A 24,569-nucleotide genomic window follows, 5' to 3' on the forward strand; every position below is an offset into this window, starting at 1 on the left:
TTAAATACTCAGAAACCTGTTGAGAATTGTATGAAGTGAAGATTCTGTTTGCTTTAATTAATTAAACCAATGAATATGATACACTCTATATACTACAATGTGACTCATTTGTTGTGTGATTTACACTCTATCATTTAACCTTGCGCTAAATGCAAAAACATGTTCACTAACATCATTCCTTCCAACTCAAAGTTAAAATGAACTGGACATTTTCAGATAACGTTTGTTTTATTTGATTCTATTTGGAGCTCAAAAAGAATCAATGCTGGGTGAAAACAGTACAGCCCATCACAAAGTTTTCTGGTGTGATAACACTTTTGCCTTTTCACTTAAGAGTAAGTTATAATTTTCAGTTAATTGCACTTTCTAACTCAAGATCTTCAAACTTGTCCAATCCTCTGTCACCTTGTCCAACTTCTCCTTTTGTTAGTTTTTCTGGGCTAAAAAATATCTCTTTACTATATTTAGAGACTTATCTTTACAAAGTGATTTGTTCCAGTTTAAACTATAGTAACTTAACAAAGAATGGCGATATGGCAACTGCAAAATTTTACCTTTATTTAATACATAAAACAAATCCTTCTACTAAATCTTGATTATTTGTGTTTGATCATTGGTCTCACCCTCCACATGAGGGCAGCTCTGCAAATGCAGGTTCTGAAATCAGAACTACTGCTGATCACACAGCTCTAACATATTGAGATCTGCTTGTTGCAATGCAAATGTGCTTTTCTTTATTTAATTAAACTCTTTTACTGATGATGAGGGCGATGACTTTCTTCCAGCTGTAAAGAAGTTGACTTACAAAAAAAACTAAGAAACTATGAAGTAAATTTAGGGTGCAGGCTTTTTATCCTCAACCTTTTAGGACCTCCCATGTGCCCGATGTCTCGTGGACACGGCGTTGGGTTCAGTCACAGATGAGTCAACATGTTGTAAACTGAAATTGTTTTCACTGGAGACATCTGCTCAGCAACAAATTGAAGACTCGTTCATCAGAGCATAAGGAGACAACAAATTGTGTGAGGAACATAGTGGTGCAATCCATTGCTTCTAGGGGTTCCTGGTATCATGCTGAAGCTCTTCTGGCAAAATGCAAAGAAAAATTAAACCTGCCTGGAAAATTGATCACTGGATGTCAGTCACATGCAGACACAGACGACAAAAACAACAGCGGATATGAGGATCAAATTTTAATTTTTAAGGGCCTTCACTGTGGCACTTTGGACTTAATTTGATGTGTTTTTTGAATTATACCTTCATGTGCTTGAAAAATAAATTGTTATATTTGCAGTAATACAGACACAGATTTCCAGTTGAAATACACGTTAATGAAGGCTGTAGATGAAGATAGCTGTCACAATGTTCTAGTTGGTAGTGAAAGTAGCTGGTTTGCATGATTGTATTCCTGTAACCTTCCCAACTCTTTCTCTGGCACTTTAGGTTGTGATGACTTTGGTTCAGGAGGAGTGAACTGTGAGTAGACTTCATTAGCTGAAGGAAATGGACTACCCCTCTCTCTGTTAATGATTCATCTGCGAAAGAGGTTCAGAAGCTAACACCATTGTCCAGTGAATTCATTCAGCACCCTGGATATTTTGGGGAAAGGCCTTAAAATCTGTGTATCTGTATTAGTGTATTTAAATCACTCTCAGGAGTTCAGGCGGTAAGTTTAATTCTGTGTTATTTTCCATGTTTGAAGTTTTAATTGTTTTATTTTGGGAGATAAAAAACACTGAAGAACTGTTTTATAGAATTCAGCCATAGTCAGCTTACTTTCTGATTATGGGTATCAGTAATCTAAAACAGATGATAACATTACTTTGCTGATTTAACTTACAAGAAATGCAATTTTGAATCTATTTTTACCACTTTGGAACAGGTAGGAATTGTGTGAATTGTAATTTTGGCATTTTCTATTGTTTTTTACAAAAAGAAGACTTGAGGGACATTTTATACCAACATTGGACAACTGGATAATCATTTGATCATATTCTACAATACTTTTGTTGGAAATCAATATTTGAAAGCAAAATCCGCTTTCCAACCAAAATAATGTCAATAAGAAATTAAAATAGATGTTATATAGCTATGCATAGATCTTCTCTCAATAATTGTTAGTATGGCAAACAGTGGCTCGTACAGCCGTTAGTTACTTCATTATCACAGCTCTGCCCCAGCATTTTTCCAGCAGTATTAGCCAGAAGCAGCAGGCTTCTCTCCATGGTGACTGGGTTCACTGGCCGCAGCATGAGGCTGAACATTTGCAGGAAGGAGGGTCATTAGAGTGTGACTTCACTCTCAGCTCATGTAAATCCTGCGTCTATTTTGGTTCAGGTGGATATTTCAAGCAGCATGATTACAATGTTACTGAGGTGTGAAATGTTAAAATTAATCTCCTCTTAGAAACATTACTACAGAGGTCAACCCGTTAAAAATTACAAACTCTTAAAAATCGTATGTAACTGCGTAGTCCTGCTAGACTCGGTAATAACAGCTTTAGGCCTTGTTGGCCTCTAACACCGTTCTCCTCTGCCCCTGTTTCTATGGGAAAGTGAGCTCAGTGATTAGAGTTGGTGTCACACACTGCTACAGCACAAGAATTATGTTTATATCTTGTAAAATTATCAAGAAAATGGAAAGCATTTCACTCCTGCTGATTATTTTTCACCAAAACAAAGTTTCCTTTTGTGCATGAATGTTTATTTTATAGAAAACAAAATTGTATTTGACTACTCTTAAACAAAAGCATAACATGTTTTCCCCCTTTTTCCTACAGTCAGACATTCTAATCAGTGCAAACATGGATAACACAAAACAGCGGAGCAGGCAGATTGATGGGAGAAGATAATATCAAGAATACCTTCACTCTGGGGAGTTGCAGAAAATATTCCTATCCATTAGACAGAAAAGAAAGATGAGACTGGTTCTGTATTACCTGATACTGCTGGGGTCCAGTTATGTCATTTCAACTTATGGGCCCCATCAAAGAGCACAGATGACTGGTGATATTTTGCTCGGAGGTCTTTTCCCCATACACTTTGGTGTTGCATCCAAAGACCAAGACCTCGCAGCCCGGCCCGAATCCACACAGTGTGTCAGGTAAAATTTGAGACTGGTTTATTGTATATGTAGGAAAACACGAATCCATAAATTATTTGACTGATTGAATGTGCTCAGTTTATCTAAATCCAAACCTTGTTTGCTTTTACAGGTTCAATTTCCGTGGTTTCCGTTGGCTCCAGGCCATGATTTTTGCGATTGATGAGATAAACAACAGCAGTACTCTCCTGCCCAACATCACCTTGGGCTACAGGATCTTTGACACATGCAACACAGTCTCAAAAGCCCTGGAAGCTACGCTTAGTTTTGTGGCCCAAAATAAGATTGACTCCCTGAATTTAGATGAATTTTGTAACTGCACTGATCACATCCCAGCAACCATTGCTGTAGTAGGAGCAGCTGGATCTGCAGTCTCCACAGCAGTCGCAAACCTACTAGGTCTTTTTTATATTCCTCAGGTGAGTAAGTAAACAGTGGCTACATCAGTACGACCTCAATGCGCCACCTCAGTCGTGGCCTTACAAATTGAGCAAATGTCACATGGCAACCCTGTATTCTGTCCACATTAATTTGCAGTGGATAATACCTTTTACAGGAAACAAAATGCCTCTTGAATAATGCATTTTATCAACAAAATGACAAATCCTTTATACTGAATAAAGTTAATTAACAGCAACAAGCAGGACACAATGTAGATTACCTGAAATCTTTACTGTTTCAGATCAGCTATGCCTCCTCTAGTCGCTTACTGAGCAACAAGAATCAGTACAAGTCATTCATGAGGACCATTCCTACAGACGAGTACCAGGCCACAGCCATGGCAGACATCATTGAGTACTTCGAGTGGAACTGGGTTATTGCTGTGGCCTCAGATGACGACTATGGACGCCCAGGAATTGAAAAGTTTGAGAAGGAGATGGAAGAGCGAGACATCTGCATTCACTTAAATGAACTTATTTCTCAGTACATTGAAGATCATGAAATCCAAGCTCTGGCTGACAGGATTGAGAACTCCACAGCTAAAGTGATTGTTGTGTTTGCCAGCGGCCCAGATATTGAGCCTTTAATCAAAGAGATGGTCAGGAGAAACATCACAGATCGGATCTGGCTAGCCAGTGAAGCTTGGGCAAGCTCCTCCCTTATTGCTAAACCAGAGTATCTTGATGTTGTGGCAGGTACTATTGGCTTTGCTCTAAAGGCAGGGAATATACCTGGGTTTAGAGAGTTCTTACAACAAGTCCAACCAAAGAAAGACAGTCATAATGAATTTGTCAGGGAGTTTTGGGAAGAAACCTTCAACTGTTATCTGGAAGACAGCCCGAGACTGCAAGAAAGTGAGAATGGCAGCACTAGTTTCAGACCTTTGTGTACTGGTGAGGAAGACATTACAAGTGTTGAGACCCCATACCTGGACCACACACATCTTCGTATCTCCTATAATGTGTATGTTGCAGTTTATTCCATTGCACAGGCCCTGCAGGACATACTCACCTGCACACCTGGACATGGACTTTTTGCCAACAATTCCTGTGCAGATATAAAGAAAATGGAAGCATGGCAGGTAAAATGTTGCACATTTAGCCAAAACCAAAGCTATTGAATATTACATTTACTTAGCCAGTTTGAATTATCCAAATGTGGGGTTCTGCTTCACAGGTCCTGAAGCAGCTCAGACATTTGAACTACACCAACAGTATGGGGGAAAAGATGCACTTTGATGAGAACGCAGACATGGCAGCAAACTACACCCTTATAAACTGGCACAGGTCTGCTGAAGATGGCTCTGTGGTGTTTGAGGAGGTCGGATACTACAATATGCATGTCAAGAGAGGAGCCAAACTGTTCATTGACAAGACAAAGATTCTGTGGAATGGATTCAGTTCTGAGGTCAGTCAAACTGTTTTGTAGAGGATGTTACCGTTAATGTATTAATGCATTGTTTTTTCCTGTACTTATCATTCTCCTGGCATGATCTAGGCCTACTTAGAATTACAAGTAGGTAATCACAGCAAGGAAGGAAAACATTGAAACTTGGGGATAAAAAGCTATTCAGGGGCAATAGGATTTTTTAAATGTACATTATTACAATTGCTGCAGGGCCCCATTTCCCAAAAGAATCTTAAGGCTAAGATGATCAACATGTGTTGATCACAATCATGTTTGATTTCAAGGTTTTATCTGTAGATTTGAAATGTTGGTGAATATTTAAACTTTCCACTGCATTAATTCTCATAGACCTCCATTACATTTATAATTCAGAATGTGAAAACAAAAGACAATTCAGAAGAAGCCCTGGTAGTCGCCAGGGTGCCGACAATGAACAACAAGGTCCCAGGTTTGAAGCCAGTGGGGGTCTATTGTTTGAATGTCATTCCCCATTTCTCTCTCTCCTGACTTCCTGTTGTTTCTCTACTGTTGACTTGATAGCAAAAGCATAAAATACCTGTGCTTTAAAAGTTGCTTAATGCATATATCAAAACACACATTTAGATCCATTCTAAGTGTATTTTCTGCTCTATATCCTATAGGTGCCATTCTCTAATTGCAGTGAGGACTGTGAACCTGGTACAAGAAAGGGGATCATAGACAGTATGCCCACATGTTGCTTTGAATGCACTGATTGCTCAGATGGAGAGTACAGTAATCATAAAGGTATTGAGATTTCAACCATTTACAATCTCATGTCTACTAACGTTGGCTAATTTTAACTGCCATTCTAACACAGACGATTTTTTATTTATACAGATTCCAGCGTTTGCACAAAATGTCCAAATAATTCTTGGTCCAGTGGGAACCACACATTCTGCTTCCTGAAGGAAATCGAGTTTCTCTCCTGGACAGAACCGTTCGGGATAGCTTTGGCCATATGTGCAGTACTGGGTGTTGTCTTGACAGCCTTTGTGATGGGAGTCTTTGTCAGATTTCGGAACACCCCTATAGTGAAGGCCACAAACCGAGAACTGTCCTACGTCCTCCTGTTCTCACTAATCTGCTGCTTCTCCAGCTCTCTCATTTTCATTGGAGAGCCACTGGATTGGACCTGTCGTTTACGCCAACCTGCCTTTGGGATCAGTTTCGTTCTCTGCATCTCCTGCATCCTCGTGAAAACTAACAGAGTACTCTTGGTATTTGAAGCCAAGATCCCCACTAGTCTCCATCGTAAATGGTGGGGATTAAACCTACAGTTTCTGTTGGTGTTTCTGTGCACATTTGTCCAAGTCATGATATGTGTGGTCTGGCTTTACAATGCCCCTCCTTCCAGCTACAGGAATCATGACATTGATGAGATAATTTTCATCACCTGCAATGAGGGCTCTGTGATGGCTCTTGGGTTTCTTATTGGCTATACATGCCTCCTGGCAGCTATATGTTTCTTCTTTGCATTTAAATCACGGAAACTTCCAGAAAACTTTACAGAGGCCAAGTTCATCACTTTCAGCATGCTTATATTCTTCATTGTTTGGATCTCTTTTATCCCTGCGTACTTTAGTACTTATGGCAAGTTTGTTTCAGCTGTGGAGGTCATTGCTATACTGGCATCCAGCTTTGGGATGCTGGCATGTATCTTCTTCAACAAGGTCTACATCATCCTCTTCAAACCCTCCAGGAACACCATTGAGGAAGTCCGGTGCAGCACCGCAGCCCACGCTTTCAAAGTGGCTGCCAAAGCTACACTAAAACATAATAATACAGCTGCGAGAAAAAAGTCCAGCAGCACTGGTGGATCTTTTGCCTCAACTCCGTCCTCATCCATCAGCCTCAAGACCAATGACAATGACTGTGACCCGACTTCAGGAAAGCATACGCCAAGGGTGAGCTTTGGCAGTGGAACAGTTACTCTGTCCTTGAGCTTTGAGGAGTCGAGACGGAGTTCTCTGATGTGATAGCATACGTGTGGATGTGTCAAACTTCAGCTTCATCTATCCCATTAATAGGGTGTATTTTGGACTTTATTTTGGAAAGCATATACACGTAGACCTTTTCAACTTCCCATTTTCTCAGAAAGATGACATTTGACACTCGAGGAAAACAATATCAGTCCAACTAATATACTGTACTATACCTGAATCCTGTGACTTATTTTCAGCTTAACCCTGATGTACACTGCTAATAATAATACAAGATTTTGTACAATTAAAAACATTACATTAGATCCTTAAGTTGTTGTTTTTCTTTCTATCTATCTATCTATCTATCTATCTATCTATCTATCTATCTATCTATCTATCTATCTATCTATCTATCTATCTATCTATCTATCTATCTATCTATCTATCTATCTATCTATCTATCTATCTATCTATCTATCTATCTATCTATCTATCTATCTATCTATCTATCTAGAACAAATTGACTACATAAGTAACGCTCGATGTTCAGCACAAAGACCTGACTGACAACTTGTAACAACATTTGACCAGAGGACAACCCAGGCTCTATAATTGGATAAGCGAAACCAGAGGATGTATGAGTCACACTGTAAATACACAATTACAGGATGCTGACAAAACCTTCCATAGTGATTACGTTCTATTATGGTACAAGGCAACAAAAGAAACTGAAAAGTATAGTCCCTCAACATGCCGTTGCCAAATCCATGCCACCTTTTTTGGGGTGTCTTTGGGCAGTTAATTTCAAGCAAAGTTTGAAAGTGTGGAAAAATATCCAATTGAATGATGAGATGAAATGTAAACTAGATGTCGACAGTAATAAATGAGATATATTTGTATAGCTCAGTAAAGAAGCATCACTTCTGTCAAAATAGTCTCACAGACGAGTACTTGTAATCAAGAGTGTTCCCTCCCTAATTTAGATACTCTAAATATAGATATATAGATCTGAGTAACAGAAAAACCCTGATCAAAAAAAAAAAAAAAATAATAAAATAACAGTGAAGATGATGATGGAGCTCTACAGGGCTTTTTGGTGTAGATCTTTAAGAGAACTTTCTCTGTTTGCAGCTTGCTTATCACAAGTCTCTGACAACTGCAAACTGGGCCTATCTCACATGTTAATGTCATTCTCGCAATAGGCCTACATTACACAATCATGTCCTTGCAGTATGGAGGCGGTATAGAGAGGAGGGAGGAGCAGCTTGGGGAAGGCACTGTTTTTTCTAATCCACTCAGAATCAGGTTTTCACATACAAGGAATTTGCCTTGGTATATTGGTGCATAACAATAAACTACTATACAATAAAATAGTAAGTAGAAAATATAAAGATCTGTCTGATTGTCAGCTGTTAAACTGTTTTGTAACTATTTTCTGAGTAGAAAAAACTCTTGGCCCATGAAGTAATAATAGAACAATGAAATAATATACATATTTATATAACAGTATGAAAGTGGCCATTCTGAATACGTTAAGTATATTTTGCTGATAATACTTGGGTACTGAAATAAAATTTTGAATACAGGACTTTTACTTGTTATGTATATTTCTACCTTACTTACTGTAAGAAAAGGATTTGCGTTCTTTCACATAATTACCAAGTGAAAAGACTCCAGTAATGAGAGTTGAGAAGAGAAATACTTATTAATAGTGTTGGTCCATGCTCTGAAAATATTCTTTAAGGCCTTTGTGAACTTAATAGGTTAAATGTATGAATGTGACTAAAGGTTAGCCAAAGCTGGAACATTTATAGCTCGACAACGGCACCTTAGGAATTACACCAAAGGAAATATTCCTCAGGAAAAATCTGTAGAAAAATCCACCATATGTAAGTGAGTGGGAATGAAGTCTTAAAGTTCAGCCCTACAGTAAAACCACAAAATACAGAGAAAATACATAGAATTACAGCAAACCAAAAGGAAACTAATTTTGAGTGATACAAAAAGCAGAGTTCGTTATAATAGTAATTCAAGAAAAGATACTAATAAACAAATGAACTCAATAAATAGTGATTTAATGTTGACAGGGCAAAACAACAGCAAGTAATAGTACGTTATATTCATCCCACTGTTTCTGTTTAAAGATTTATTAAACATTGTATAATTTTTAGACAAGGACCTTTCCAAAAGGGAAGCTCTCAGCAGTTGAAGGAAACTCTGTTAAAAAAAGAAAAAGTATGGTAAAAAATGCATTTGAGGAGTGCAGGACCTCCCACATCGCTCAATAGGAGGAAGACATGCTGAGACATCCTGTGTCATGGCTGACCTGAGGCAGGCTGAGAAGCAGCTGGACAACCACCTCTTCTGTTAGCAGGAGGACAAGACCTTTATCCTCAGAGCCAGTGTAGCCCAGCAGAGAGACCAGCATATTGTCTTTGTCTGATCTGCAGCACTGGGATGAGACAGATATTTGACAAACTTACCAGGAAGCATTGCATGATGGGAATGTTTTTCACAGCCGTGGTCCTGACTAAGAAAGACAAGAGGACAAGTCCATTTCCAACAAATGCTCTGACAAAGTCCTGCAATTATTCAAATGAAGAACCTGACCACTTTTTAAAACACTTCTTTTTTCTACATCTTGATTTCAAATTCCTCCAACCTCTTCACCCCTTTAACTGAATAATCATCATTATTTTCACTAATAAGGCACTGCTAATTTTTTTCTGTAACGTATTGAGAACATTAAAGAGAAAGCTAGATAGATAGAGACACAATTAAGAAATACTAAAATTGTATGGATTTGCATCAGGACCTTGAAATTATAAGATTCTGGGTCACATTTTAGTCAAACATAGGCAAATCAATCCATATAATTGACATATTGCTGAAGTCAGATATGCATGGCCTTATTAGTGCTACAAATAGCTCTGTTAAAATCTTATAGCTTTTGTTGCCCAACTATATTCTAATATATGAAGATGTGAATTCACCACTACATACTATCTCTACTAAGACCATAACTGAGAGCAATGAGCTGATAGACACCACAGTGATCCTAGAGATGCTTGGCTATAAGATGAACACCATAAGCCACAAAGAGCATTATACCTCATGGAGGAGAAGGCTAGAGGCCAAGATCAAGGCAACACAGAGAGAAGTTAGTCAGCTCTCAGAGTTACAGAAAGAAGAAGAAGAAAGGGCTATATAAAAAATACAACATGCTGTCTATACCTTACAGCTCTGGCTACCTGCCTGAAGAGATATATGGGAGAAGCAGAAACCAGGAGAATAAACCAGATGTTCTCCACCAAACCATCCAAAGTGTACACTCATTGGCAGGGTAATAACACAAGAGCAGATCCACCCAGGACTGAGACTGAACAGTACTGGAAGAACATATGGGAGAAGGAGGCATCACCACAGCAATCTCCCAGAACAAGATCCAGTTACCATTACAATGGCAGACATCCAAGAAAGAATACCAGGTATGAAGAGCTGGACAGCACCAGGCCCTGACATGATCCACACCTACTGACTGAAGAAACTAACTGTACTACATGAACGCCTGACAGCACAAATAAACCAACTGCTGATGGATGGGACCCACCCGGAATGGTTAACCCAAGGACATACAGTCCTGATCATGAAGGATCCCCAGATGGGAACGATTCCATCCAACTACCAGCCAATAACCTGCCTCTGCACAACATGGAAGCTCCTGTCAGGCATCATAGCGGCTAAGATGAGTAGGCACATGGCTCGATACATGGACAAGGCCCAGAAGGGAATTGGTAGTAATACCAGGGGAGGCAAGCACCAGCTACTGGTCGATAGAGCAGTCACTTGAGACTGCAAGACAAGGCAGACCAACCTCTGCACCGCCTGGATTGATTACAAGAAAGCCTACGACTCAGTGCCACATACATGGATACTGGAATGCTTGGAAATGTACAAGTGGCTGGCATAGTGTACAGGAACATCTGCCATTAGTATAAGCTGGAAGTCCCAAGGTCAAGACAGGAAGACACCAACTAAGGTAGTTGAGAATGACCGAGCTAAGATCCTGTAGGACTTCCAGATCCAGACTGACAAACTGGTAATGGCTAACCAACCAGACATCGTGTTGATCGACAAACAGCAGAAGAAGGCAGTGGTGATAGATGTAGCAATCCCAAGTGACAGCAACATCAAGAAGAAGGAACACGAGAAGCTTGAAAAATACCAAGGGCTGAAAGAGGAGCTAGAAAAGATGTGGTGAGTACAAGCAACAGTGGTGCAAGTGGTAAATGGAGCACTGAGGAGTGTGACCCCCAAACTGGGAGAGTAGCTCCAGCAGATTCCAGGTCCAACATCTGAAGTCTCTGTCCAGAAGAGTGCAGTCCAAGGAACATCTAAGATACTACGCAGAACCCTCGAACTCCCAGGCCTCTGGTAGAGGACCCAAGCTTGAGGATGACACATACCACCCCACGAGGGGTGAGAGGGGGCTTTTTATATATATATAGCCTATGTATTCTCACTAACACTTATAATTAATAAAATAAAATAACCAAGAACACAAAACTATCATATCCTCTGAATCAGATTTGTTTTCCTCAGATAGTGAAACAAAAATAGATAACATTCATCTCCTGAACTTGTTTCAAAGAACTTCTTTGCAAAATATTGTGTAAATCAAAGTCGAATCAACAGTCACCAGAAGGGACGACCTATATTTTGAAAACCAAACACCAGAAGTATTTGTACAAAACATGCTCCATGCTTTGATGACTTTGAGCGTCATCAAGCCACCCCAAAAAGAACAATGACTTCCTGTTTGTTGATGCTGCCTTCAAAATCAAGCAAGTTTCAGTAGAACAATAAAATAGATACACAGACATCCCAAGGTATCTGCTAAACATGGAACACATTTTAGAAAATCTTTCACAGACTATTTTGAGAACTATCGATAGCTATCAACTCAAATTAATCACTTGGTAAAATGCAAAATAGGCAGAGTAACATACCTGACCTCTTTAAATCACAGGCTATCTTATAAACAGGCACTTGTGAGTTGAAGGAGTAGAGAACAATGGCGGAAATGGAGTTAGAGGAAGAATCGGAGTGCCAAATTGGAAACGAGGACCCAAGAGGATTTGAAAACAAAAATAAAAGTAAGAGCACTTCAAGTGATTTCAGGCAGACAATGAAGAAAGAGGAGAAGTATCTTGTCGGGATGGTAGCTGTGACACAAACTGACGGCATTTTCAAGGATTACCATGAGGTCGGAATGTTTGTAGGAGGAAAGCTTGGAGATGTAAAATCAGTCAGGATAACAAGAAGTGGGATGGTTATCATTGACTGTGTATCAAAGCGTCAGAGAGATAGAGCCCTGAAGATTTGTGCATTTAGAGATCACAGCAGTGTGAACTGCTTCCCACTTGGATCAGAAGTGAAGAAGGGAGTAGTAAGCGGCGTGCCACTGATGGTAGAGGCCGAGTCATTTCGGGACGTTAAAGATGTGTGTGAGGCAAGAAGGCTGACAAAATTCCGAAAAGGGGAGAAGGAGGACAGTAACTCGGTGTGTTTGACTTTTGAGGGGGAATTGCCAGAAAGAGTGTATCTACATTATGTGTGTTACAGGGTGAGGCCATATGAGAGAGCTCCTCTCAGATGTTTCTGCTGTCAGGAATATGGACGTTGCTGCAGGATGTAGAGGAGGCAGAATATGTGGGAGATGTGGGAAGGATAACTGTAATGTGGAGGAGTGCAAAGTGGAGAAAGAGCAAGCAAAATGCCTGCACTGCAAAGGAAATCACCATACAGGATCAGCACAGTGCCAAAAAGAATTAAGGAAGTAAAAATGAATAACATCAGAGCAGAAAAGGGAATGTCATACGCTGAAGCTGCTAAGAGAATGGAGAGAAATGGTGGCAGTGCGACAGGAAAACGAGCAGAAAGGGAATGGAGATGATCAGAGCATCAGTATGGACGATTTCCATGGACGATTTTATAACGATTTCTGGCATTTATTGCCATGGTTATAAATTGTGCGGCTGAAATAAAGGGGAAGTCGGAAAGGATTAAGATGGTGCTGGACGCTGCAAGAAGGTTCTTGAATGTTGTGGACATATCTGGAGAGGATCTAGATGTTACACTGAGGGAAGAAGTTGCACCAACTCAGACAACTGGGTCCGGGTTATAGAATGGACTAATGTCATGGGAGCACTTTGGGTGGACACTGTAAATACTTTACACTGTGAAGCTGTTACAATCCAGCAGTTGGCGGTAATGCACACTTATGGATGCCAACCGCCATCAAACTCAACTGGAGAAGAAGAAGTCACGCGAGTTGATGGGAGGAATAGTTTTTTTTTTTTTTTTTTTTTTTTTTTTTACTGTTTTATCTTATGCATTTTCCAAAAGCCCGCTGTTCATTGCGAAAGCTTTTAGTATGAAATACATCCAGCAAAAGTGTTGCGTATTTATGTATACTTGACAAACTGTGGTCGTTGACCCCCTGGAATAACGTTAGTTTGTGTCAAAGGTAAGATGCGCCAACCAACTCATTAACTGTTACCTCTATATCAGGAAAGGACAGTACTCGGTCTTAAGGTTGTAACGTTACTGTGTTTGGGCTCCACCGTGTGCGACTGGTATGTTAATATTTAACTTAGAGCATTTTACGTCTTCATTTGTCAGCTAGCTAACGTTAACTCCACAAGTACAGTTTATCTGGGTACAGCTAACGTTGTAGCCAGTTCGCGGAACAAATTTGAGCTTTTACTGCCATAAAACATGGACAGTAATCAGGAGAAGAAGGAGCTGTCAGCGATTTTAAAGGTAGTGGCCTGCCTAGTTAGAGAAAATGGTGTCTCCAAGCTAGCCAACGTTAGCTTGTCACTGTCACTCCCCAAAAGTCAACACACGGTGACGGAGACGTTGTGAGAAAGTAGCTACCAAAAAAGTCAAAGTTTTACTCTTTAATAAGTTTTCCTGGTAGAGACAACAGCCAAGACTTGACATGAACTAAAATGGAAATAACGTCACTAGCTTAACGCTGGGATATGTGTGTTTGCTTGTTGCTCGTAACGCTACGTACGTTTTAGCTAACGTTATAATGCAAAGCGTTATAACTGCCCGCAGAGTTAACGTCATGAAATGCATGGTTCATGTTCACAGTTCTCCGATTTATATATATGTATTTATATTTGTTGTAACGTTAGCCTATTTGTTATAGTGTTGAAACGATTAGCCTATTAATCGATCGAAAGAAAATTAATGGCCAACAATTTTGATGTTGTTTCGTCATTGTAAACTGACAATCTTGGTTTCGATATGCTGATCAGTTAAAGTTGACATTTTTCATTATTTACTGGCAGTTTTAGACCAATGATTAATCGATCAGTCAATTAAATAATCGACAGATTAATCAAGAATTAAAATAATCGTTGGATATTTGATAAATTATAAGTGAGGAGAAAGGGGAGATAAAACAGCTGTGCAATGTGATACTACACTTTGTCAAGGGACAAGGAAAAGGACAGGTGTATAGTTACAGGGTGTAAAATTACCATTCAGGAAGCTCTTTCAGATGTAACATAATATAGTATGTAAGAGAATAAATGTCTCTGAACACAAAAGTAAAGAAAAGAAAAACCCGAAGTAAAGACACTTAACTGGTGTCTTGGTTTGTTTTCTAACATCTCATTGGGTGTTTTTTTTTGTTTTCGTATGAAATCGAATGGCGATGTCTCTTTAAAACTAGAACCTGCCCTGTCAGGGTGTAGTTTTGCATGAACAGACGTGGTAGTATTAGAGTGATTATGATGCAGATATGCCCATTCTTTGCAGTAACATCTTTTCTCTCCAAATCAATTTACAGTTGTCTGAGAACTCAAGTTTTTGGTCTCACTTCCTGAAACTGGATTTTGAGGGTTCAGTGATGGAGTTTCACCAATAAGTTTTCCTACTTCGCAGAGATCATATAATTGATTTACTGTAAAGTTCACCAGCATGTTTCATCGCCATGGGATGACTGGTTAGTGAAACTGTGACTGTCAGTATTTTTTCTGAAATGGAGGAAAGAGGAAATACCTTTAACTATAACTAACAGCATCTACAGCTTTTACTATTTCACGTCAGCACAGTCACACAGCCATGGGCATCTGTTTGCCTGTGTGCAAGATTTTGCGGAGGGGGAAGTATTTTGTACTGCTCCTTCTCTTGCTCTCAGTGCTGGCATGGATCTCAACTTTTTCAGGCGTAACAGTGAAATCGGTTCAGATTTCCTCCGTCACAACACAAACTCTTGTCAAAAGAGACAGCCTGAGGGATAAACTCAACTCCTGGACAGCAGCACCGGTTAACTTAAATACTCCACCACCAAAAGTTGAATGCCTTCAGGAGTCACCATTGCTACGTAAGTATACATAATAGTGCAGGTTAAAGAGGTGACAAACTTACTGTGTATATGTTATTTTGATTTAACTGGGTTTAAGATTTTGGCTTATTAAAAGAAAAATAGTCATCTTCTCAAAAGTAAATGAAATCTTTCTGCTTATGGTGCCTGCTTGCTAAATAAGAATTGTTTGTATTTTCTTTTATATTTCTTTTTGTAAGTTCTCAAGCTTTACACTGAATACATGCCAGTGTAGAAGAAAGAATGGTAGAGTAGATAAGTTAACTGCAATGTAATCAACCAGACACAGGTTTATGCCAATCATTAATGAGTCACCTTGAACACTGGTGGCAACAGCGGAGTGGTCAGTTTCTCAAAACTAAGGTAATGGTTGATAATGAGAAACAACATTTAAAAAGTTATAACATAATAGGATTTATAACTGGTAAACCTATTCTTTAATTTTTAAATTTGTTGTTTAATGTTGGCTATTGTTTTTTGTGCAAAGGATTTTGACTCGTAAGTACAACGTATTTTTTGTAATTGTCTTTTATGAACCTACAATTGAGGGATTTCTTCCCCCCACTGTTTATCAACATTATAATCTTGAAATACTTGTGAATTGCATTTGTAGGTGCTATATGTTGTCTGCTGTACAGGTTCAACAAGGGAGCCAAAGAAATAGTTTTAAATGGCACAGTTGCAAAAATGTTTTAAATTGTTTATTCAGCAAAGACATTTTGCTTGTGGCTTAATCTGTTTACTGTGTTATGAATCACATATAACAGAATGATCACTAGCACTTAAGACTCAGATAATTGGTTGAATTTGTTAACTTCTACAGATGGAGCTGTGAAGTTGTCCTTCGAATCCTCTCTGAAACTGAAGGATGTGGAGAGTGACAACAAAGGGGTGACTGAAGGCGAGTATGAGCCCTCAGACTGTACAGCGAGGCAGAGCGTAGCGATCCTCATCCCTCATCGCAACAGAGAGAGACACCTCCTCTACCTCTTGCACCACCTGCACCCCTTTCTGCAGCGGCAGCAGCTACACTACGCCATTTATGTCATCCAGCAGGTATTGTTCCACACCATGCACAGTTTTATGTCACACAGTTTTCATATAAAATCAATTGATGTGTTGAGTTCATGCTTGTAGAACTGAGTATTGATTTATCATATCAGGGAACTACACTGTAGTTGTAAGAATTGTTTTTTAGATTTTTTATCGTTTTATATCGTTATTAGTATTAGTAACTTATTTAGTTTAAGTAGTTGTAATTCAAGCTCACACTTGTAACCATTTTACATGTATACTAATGAGATATACTCATTGTATATCAGCAAATTTTCTGAAAACTGTGATTGTCCGTCCCGGTAATGTCCTGTCAATCAAAAAGAAAAAAAAATGTGAGTATGACTAAATGTGATGCGACTGCAAATAAGGAGCTTACTCTGTGAAAAATAGAGCAACTTTAAGTGAAGAAATATTATGTAAATAAATGTGTGACTTTATTGCATTCCTTTATAGTATTTTTTCTAATGACAACATTTCAAGCAGGTAAAACATAAAACTTACAAGGAAAACAAACAATTGGCTAGTTGCTCAATGGTTTTCTCTAATCAGTTAATCCCTAGTGGAGACTCACTATTAAAAATCTTTCATTTTTTTCCCAATGCATAAAGCATAATGAGATACAATAGAAAAACACAGACATTTACACTGATAAAGGACATTTATCAGTGTGTTTTCTTTGTTTTAAAGGCTGGTGATGCAACTTTTAACCGTGCCAAGTTACTGAATGTCGGGTATTTGGAGGCACTGAAGGACTACAGTTGGGAGTGCTTCATCTTCCATGATGTGGACCTGGTTCCTGAAAATGATCACAATTTATATGTCTGTGACAAGCAGCCAAAACACTTGGTGGTTGGCCGGAATGCCACAGGATACAAGTAAGTATATGACTAAGAGTAAATTCTTGTGAGTCATGAGTCAGTAGTTAAACTTTATATTACCTTTGTGAAAAAGCAACACAGTAATATAGCCGCAGGCAGCAATACCTTTTTTTTTTTTCACTCAACGGAAGGAAGCAGCTCGATTGGCCAAAAATTAAAGTTGCAGGCAGCAACCATCAAAGTCACACACTTGTTCCATCATCACAAAGCCTGCATTGCGCACTTCAAGTTCCACCATTCGGCCTTTATTACAGTGCCACCATGTGGCCGATTGTGCTCAAATTTCTGTGGAAGCCTTTGCACATAATTTCCAGTTATTGGGCCAAGTTTCGTGTTTCCAGCTCACAGCAATTTGAGCTGTGGCATAAGACAAATAATAATAATAATAATAATGATAAACTGGCACAAACTCAATAGGGTTCTACCGCTTCGCGGTTTGAACCCTAATTAACGGATGGCTGTCTCCTCAGGCTTGATGTTATCTTGAAAGCCCTGATATAATCTTTTAAACAAAAAACTTTCTTCATATTCTTCCACTCTCAGGCTGCGTTACAAAGGCTACTTTGGAGGAGTCACAGCTATGACCAAAGACCAGTTTCTTCAAGTGAATGGATTCTCTAACACTTACTGGGGTTGGGGCGGAGAGGATGATGACCTTCGCATCAGGTGAGACAGAAACAAGTGAAAACAGTATTCGAGATCATTAGCGTTTCTTTTTATCACGTCTGGTGGACATGTGGTATATATTCCACATGTGGGTCTGCTGTCTCGTGCAGGGTTGAGCTGCAGAAAATGAAGATTGTACGGCCACCCGCTGATGTAGCTCGCTATACCATGGTGTTTCACAAACGGGACAGTGGCAATGAAATAAACAAAGACAGGTCAGTACATGTATAGATAGGGATAATGTGTTCTGCTTGTTTCAGCATATTATAAGCCAATTAAATGTATGTATCCTGATTTGTGCAGCAAATTTAATCTCTTCAATTAATTTTTTTTTGCTTCCCAGGATGAGGTTGTTAGGACGAACACCGCAGGTATGGAGAAAGGATGGACTCAACAGCTGCTTATATAAGACTTTGTCAGTAGAGAGGATGCCTCTTTATGTGAATGTTACTGTGGACATTGGTAAGCCATAGAGTTTAGATTTCAAACAGCAAGCCCTGCTGTGAAAATATTTCATGATATATTGTATACAGTATGTGTACAAGACACCATATTAAGCACACAAAATGCACATTGTTTTTAGTTTACATATTAAAATTAAGCTCAGCTGGCAACTACACCTTTGCACATTTTGCATATCATGCTGCCTTCATATTGTGACCAGCCTGCAAAAAATAAATAAATTAAACAGGGTGTTTTTTTCCTGTCAAGTAATGATTGGCTTTGGCCAAATAAAGAAGTTAGCTGGTAAATATTCCTGGTATTTTAATTGTATTGCTAAAACATACAGCTGTCAGACTTCAATTTATTTATGCATATGCATTATTATGCATGAAATATTACAGCATAAAACATGCTGATATTTTATATACATGTGTGTACAATGTGTATTTTGTGTGCTTCATTCTGTGGATGCATTGACTTTCTAAAGCCCCTACAGCCACAGGTGTTGTCACATATGTTGCCTAATTAGACCTTGTCTCAGAACTGTCTGGGAGGTACAGACTGTGATTGATTGATTGATAGATATCTCCCTCACGCTCATGCTAGATTTGTTGCTTCTGTTAAGGCAGGACAATTTGCCCCTTTAATACTAGTACATAGCATGTAGTGACCTCACGTTTCCCTGCATAGCTCCGCCCAGAGACCTGAGCAGATGTCTAATCAGCCAGACAACTGAGATTTCCTTTGTAGGTGTGCAGAGCCTATAAGACTAAGTTAATGTTTAGATTTGATTCAAGGCTGCTTGGATCTGATGCACAGATGTAAAGTGAACATTGGATCAGTTCATTATGGTCATCAGTAATGTGCATTAAAGCTGCGTTAATTGATTTTTGACTGCTAGATGGCAGAAAATCAAAACATATTAACAGCAACAGAGCCTTGATATACTTTTATCAGTTTTTCTAAAGCATCCTATCACAGTAACTAAAAAAGTAATCATCCCTCTTAGACTATGACTCTAGTCATGTTGTATTGTTTTACAGCACAGTGGATTTATTTAGGCTTTTTCTAGACACGGATTAACAAAAATAGTTACCTTTGGTATCTTTGCCTTGGGCCAACTAGGCTTTATTTACAGAACTTGAGAACCGTGACCATATTTGGATGAATAATGTTTTTTTAATAAGGCCTTACATGCTTGTTTTTTAAGCAGGAATTAATGGGTGGTGGTTTCTTATTCATTACCTTTTAACATTTTTAAAATTATAATTGTAGTCTTTTGAGACCATTAATATAACTTTTTTTTACTATTATCGTATGTGAAGAGAAAAATCAAAAAAAATGTGCATACTTATGCATTGATCATTGCATGCTGCTTAGAAATATGTGTCTCATGCACTCATATCAAATTTGTTACATAAATGATTTTATTTTAATTTAAGGTGGGGTATGCGATTCTGGAAAAATCCAACACCATGACAAATACCATAATATAGAGCGACCGACACAGCAAGTAATGTAACGTTAGCTAGGCTGTGAGTTAGCAAACTGTCCCTACAGTTGCTCCTGTGAAGCTAACAGCCAGAGAGGACGAGACGGTTTCCCAGAGCCAACACACCAGCTCCAGACAGCGATACTCACAACTCTCCTGCTGTTATAGCTAACATCACAACAGCAGCATATCTTGGCAAACTAGAAAGTAAGCTGAATGTCCGTGGGCAAGTCATTTAACGTTACCTGACACACAAATCATGGCTCCCATTTACAGAGCCAGGGCTGTGTACAAACACTAGACAGCTTGCGGACTGTGAGGAGATTTTTGCTGAATTTGACCAAAAGACATGTATTGGATTAGAATCACATACCCCACCTTTTAATGTATTTATTGAAGGTAGTTTAGCTGCTGGTATGTTATGAGTACAATATGTTTTGTCTTTATCTGACCAGCAAATCCGACTTCTTTCAAGACTGAGCAATATTACTAACTGTAATGACAAACATGGCTACAGTTTACTTGAGCCACTCCTCTTTATATATTCATTTTCATAACAGTTTTTCTAGGTTGTTGGTGTCCTGATCGTCTGTTTGTTTCATGGTCACATCTCCACTCCTGAATGAATGTCATGGGGTTATTTTTCTACTGTGGGTTGAAAACTTACATGTAAAAATATTGTAAGTGCACAAGTTAAACTACAATTTCTGAAAAAGATTTTGTAATATGATTAAAACCGAAAAAATATGTGGTAATAGTGTAGCATCAAACTGAATTATTATTATTTTTTTAATATATAAATCATTGTATGAAATTCAAAGTGATGCCATATGAGAATGTCATTTGGTAGATTCATTTTGTATGTTGTTTTGGATTGATTTTTCATGTTGATGGGAGAACACACATCATGGTTATATATGGTTATATGTGTATATGGTTTTATGAATCTACAGTCTTGGCACCACAATTTTGGTTTCTCCTGAATGCTAAAGTGTTCTTTGTGTCAATCATGAGTGCAAAATATCAGTGAGGGCTACTTGTTTGCAATAAATACTATAATTGGGAGACTTCAATTCTTATGATCTTTGAGGGAATGTAGCTTGCTTTTGTTGTGACAATTGGTTCTATATCTAATGTTTTGGATATATTGGTGGTACTAATTGGTGCAATAAAAGATTGTATTTTTTATTTTATTTTATTCTATAATATGCCCAGGTGCTTGGAGCTTGTTTTAATGTTCACATCCTCATTTGACAATGCAAATTCAAACCACATGTGACGCACATTGTCAGGAGCCTTACGTGCATTGGCCCTGTGCTCTTCGCAGGGGCACTCTCCTGGACACCTCTTGATCTGGAAAGTCATGACCAAATCCTGACCACCTGCTCCACTTGCTCCCTTCTTATGGATGGTTTCAGGATAAAACAAACCCCCTCTAAAAAACTTATCCCTGCTTATTTAGAATTCTATAAGTAATTCACTGTAATACTAATATTTTATGGAATTGATGTTACTGTAGGATGGTAGTATGTTGCATATAACAGTCACAGTCACACCAAGATGGCAACAGCCTGCAGTGCATGAATCTGACCAGAGGGGGTCCTTGAGAGCACAATATCCACTATTGGAAAAACATCTTGACTGAGGTCTCTTGTCCTTGTTAAATACCGAAAGATTGCTTTAATTGCCAGGCAATTTGCGCAACAGTAGCTTTAATGCATCATGATAACCTGATTTTGGTTGAAATGTGGGAAGATGTCCCACACAGCACAATCATGAACCATATGAAGGAAAAACAACAGATGTGAGCTGAAGAAAGCAGATTTTGAAAAAAAATATATAAATGACAAATCAGACAAGTCTTTTCCTGATGGAACACTTTTTTGGCCTCAAGAAAAAAAAGAAGCTGTGATTTGTATAATTAATGAGTTACTATGTATTTTATTCTCCAGGCTATGTATGCTGCCAGTTTCAGAGGTGGTGCAGTTGTAGAGAGCGTAGGAGGACTTGATTATGTTTAACACCGTACATTACTTGTTCAATCAAATCAGCTCCTGGAAGTGGAATCCATTTTGCAGTTTAGTTTTTACCATGTTTTCCTGCCTTAATGGTTCAGTTTTATTTATTTGGAGTCGCACAGTCACCACATTATGTGTAGTGTCACAATGCCAACCCAGAACTTTCTCTCAAGATTTCGGCTGGCTCTTTGAGGCTTGAACATACACAAACCAACATGAAGTGTCTTAGTATGGAGTCAGGCCACCATGAGCCTCCAGAACAGCTTCAGTGCTCCTTACCAAGTCTGTGGAACTCTATTGGAGGAATGAACACCGTTCCTCCACAAGATATTCCCTCATTTATATATACAACCTTTATTTAATCAGGTCATCTCATTAAGACCAAGATCTCTTTTGCAAGAGAGACCTGAGTACAGCAGAACAAACAGCCAGACATAACAAAAGGATCTGTAGTATCAGAGATAGTCAGAGACATCACTAAATAGATTTGAAGATTAAAGTTTATATTATATAATTTGGTGTTATGGAGATGGTGGGAGAGAGCGTTGGCTTACACGTTAGTACAAAATCTTCCATAGATGTGAAACTGGGTTGAGATCTGGTGACTGTAAAGGCCGTAGCATTTTATTCACATAATTTTCATACTCTCTAAACCATTCAGTGTGCCCTGGTGCATGGAAGCATCTGCATTGGATATGTTTCTCCACTCTTATTCAGGTTTTTACTTTAATTTGTCCCCCGTCTGCATTTGTTGAAGTATTTTTATCAAAGTGAAACAGGAAGTCATGACAAGTCTGTGTGCATGTGTACAGTTAAAGCCAGGGAAACACCAGCACCTGTGCTGTGGAATGTTGTCGGGTATAACATTTGATTCCATATGTTTTTGTGCAACCAAGTAAACATGAGGCAGTTACCAGAACAGGAGGAAATCCACTTCCACCTGATTTATTATTACTGATGTGCTGGTAGTGTAGCTGCGCATTATCCATCAGTTAATGCTGGATTTACTTTCTTTAAATTTTACATTTTAACTCTACATTACATTCTGTCTGATTTCCATCTTGGGGTAGCATCGTTCATGTTCACAAATATTGATTAGATTAGATCAGATTAGATTTATTAGTCCTGCTCAGTGAGTAACGAACTTTAAAAAATGTGTTATCTTCACTTTCAAATCAACAACATTTTATATATAAGGAATATTTTGTCTGTTTCCCTCATTTCCACTCTCAGGCAGAAGCTAAATTATGCTGCAGATCCACTAAGACATTGCATCTCTGAGGACATGAAGGACATGTACTAAAAGTAAGGACAAGAATAACCCCTTATTCTTCAGATACAATGAAATGTCTTCTCAGCATAGACCAATTTTTTTTTACATTTTTTTTTTTTTTTTACCAGTGCAAAGAAAGAGCGGGATGTCTGAGGCTTTGTATGGACAGAATGATGTCATCTCCTCTTCCTATGGTGCAGAAAGAAAGCTTTGTCTTGTGGAGGCCAGGCCCGGTCATTTAGCTCACATGTGACATTCACGAAACACTTTTAGCATAAAAATATCAGCTCTGCGAGTCAGAACACTACGATCTACTCTACAAACTAGTCCATTCAGATATGTTAAAGAATGCCAGTGGTGCCTACAATTTGTACTGTATTGTTCCTGCTTGCAAATACAGTATGCCTTGTATGAGTGTAGAGTGTAAGAATTCACCAGTGGGATGTTCATATCTTTATTTGCAAAAGTAAATAAGCAATAATTTATGGAAGAGCAATGCTTTTCTGTTTTAGATTAAATATAAAATCCAGACTTAATCTATGTGTCCAAATTTATTGGTTTGAGTTCACACATGTTCTTAAAAGATATAACTATTAGATGGAAAGTTAGCAGTTTTTTTAATTGGTTAAAATCATGTGTGACAGTGTCAAATTATTTCATTGCAGTATATCAGGGCAGCCCAGCAGCTCAGTGGTACTTTGTACAGTAAGAAGGTCCAGGGTGCTTTCTATGTGGAGTTTGTGCAAGTTTCCTCTGAGTTCTCCAGTTTTCTCCCACAGTTCAAAGTCATGCAGGTCAGGTGAACTGAAAACTGTGTGTGTGTTATCAGTCGTGTTTCCTTTGAGCCATTGTATGCTGGGATAGGCTCCCCCATTGTCTTGAATAGGAATAAGCAGGTAGAGCAGATGGATGGATGCAGTGCTTAATCAGCAAATTCAGTTCAATTTCAATTCAGTTAAATTTTATTTATATAGCGCCAATTCATAACAGAAGTTATCTCATTGCACAGCTTTTCTGCCTTCAGTTCTTGTGTCAAATTTTTATTAAAAAAATGTATCCACTGCGGTCAGTGGTGGTTTGAGAGTGGTCCAACAGGGATAGATACACTGCAAGCAGTGATTAGGTGTTAAAATATCCCCTCAGGGAAAGTTCAATATTTTACAGCTGTAAAAGACCTCAATTTATGGAATTTGGGTTTTAGGATCTGTAATTTTCCATGTGAAACTGTTAAAAGGCTACAAATATGAGGAACATATCATCACTACCCAGGGAGTCTTTTTTCATGATCTTTCACTGGGGGAATGCAGGGATGTAATTGGATTACATTTACTCAAGACAGAAAGTAGCAAACATACTTGGAGCACTGGTTGAAAACAAATTTGCTTTGCAAGATTAACATCAATGCTATACATTTAATGCATTCATTGATTATGTCTTTGCGATAA

At 38.6% G+C, this 24,569-nt stretch overlaps 2 protein-coding genes across 6 annotated transcripts; both read left to right on the plus strand.

The window, feature by feature from the left end:
* The first annotated feature begins 918 nt into the window (after window positions 1-918).
* casr (calcium-sensing receptor) lies at window positions 919-7,165 on the plus strand. Its single transcript, XM_044221582.1, has 8 exons — window positions 919-1,022; window positions 1,444-1,666; window positions 2,780-3,102; window positions 3,215-3,521; window positions 3,785-4,624; window positions 4,720-4,950; window positions 5,592-5,715; window positions 5,809-7,165. The coding sequence occupies exons 3-8, from the start codon at window positions 2,918-2,920 to the stop codon at window positions 6,945-6,947; spliced, it is 2,826 nt and encodes a 941-aa protein (XP_044077517.1). The 5' UTR covers window positions 919-1,022; window positions 1,444-1,666; window positions 2,780-2,917; the 3' UTR covers window positions 6,948-7,165.
* A 6,045-nt stretch (window positions 7,166-13,210) lies between these two features.
* On the plus strand, window positions 13,211-21,026 carry b4galt4 (UDP-Gal:betaGlcNAc beta 1,4- galactosyltransferase, polypeptide 4). 5 transcript variants are annotated; one of them, XM_044221596.1, is made up of 8 exons: window positions 13,249-13,422; window positions 14,761-14,916; window positions 15,139-15,297; window positions 16,121-16,353; window positions 17,041-17,228; window positions 17,775-17,897; window positions 18,008-18,112; window positions 18,241-21,026. In XM_044221596.1, the coding sequence occupies exons 2-8, from the start codon at window positions 14,892-14,894 to the stop codon at window positions 18,368-18,370; spliced, it is 963 nt and encodes a 320-aa protein (XP_044077531.1). In that variant the 5' UTR covers window positions 13,249-13,422; window positions 14,761-14,891; the 3' UTR covers window positions 18,371-21,026. The 5 variants fall into 5 exon arrangements, with proteins under 5 accessions (XP_044077527.1, XP_044077531.1, XP_044077528.1 ...); XM_044221592.1 differs by having other exon boundaries at window positions 13,211-13,422; window positions 14,761-15,297; XM_044221594.1 differs by having other exon boundaries at window positions 13,264-13,531; window positions 14,761-15,297.
* The last annotated feature ends 3,543 nt before the right edge of the window (window positions 21,027-24,569 follow it).

This window comes from Siniperca chuatsi, linkage group LG14 (assembly GCF_020085105.1).
Source record: "Siniperca chuatsi isolate FFG_IHB_CAS linkage group LG14, ASM2008510v1, whole genome shotgun sequence".
Taxonomy (NCBI): Eukaryota; Metazoa; Chordata; class Actinopteri; order Centrarchiformes; family Sinipercidae; genus Siniperca; species Siniperca chuatsi.

What these genes read in the sequence shown, in the direction of transcription:
- b4galt4 (XM_044221592.1), top strand. Translation starts at nt 15,036, where the DNA reads ATGGGCATCTGTTTGCCTGTGTGCAAGATTTTGCGGAGGGGGAAGTAT. An exon ending in TCAGGAGTCACCATTGCTAC is followed by an intron (nt 15,298 to 16,120) that starts GTAAGTATACAT and finishes TAACTTCTACAG; the next exon opens with ATGGAGCTGTGAAGTTGTCC. An exon ending in CGGAATGCCACAGGATACAA is followed by an intron (nt 17,229 to 17,774) that starts GTAAGTATATGA and finishes TTCCACTCTCAG; the next exon opens with GCTGCGTTACAAAGGCTACT.
- casr (XM_044221582.1), top strand. Translation starts at nt 2,918, where the DNA reads ATGAGACTGGTTCTGTATTACCTGATACTGCTGGGGTCCAGTTATGTC. An exon ending in GGAATGGATTCAGTTCTGAG is followed by an intron (nt 4,951 to 5,591) that starts GTCAGTCAAACT and finishes TATATCCTATAG; the next exon opens with GTGCCATTCTCTAATTGCAG. An exon ending in AGAGTACAGTAATCATAAAG is followed by an intron (nt 5,716 to 5,808) that starts GTATTGAGATTT and finishes TTATTTATACAG; the next exon opens with ATTCCAGCGTTTGCACAAAA.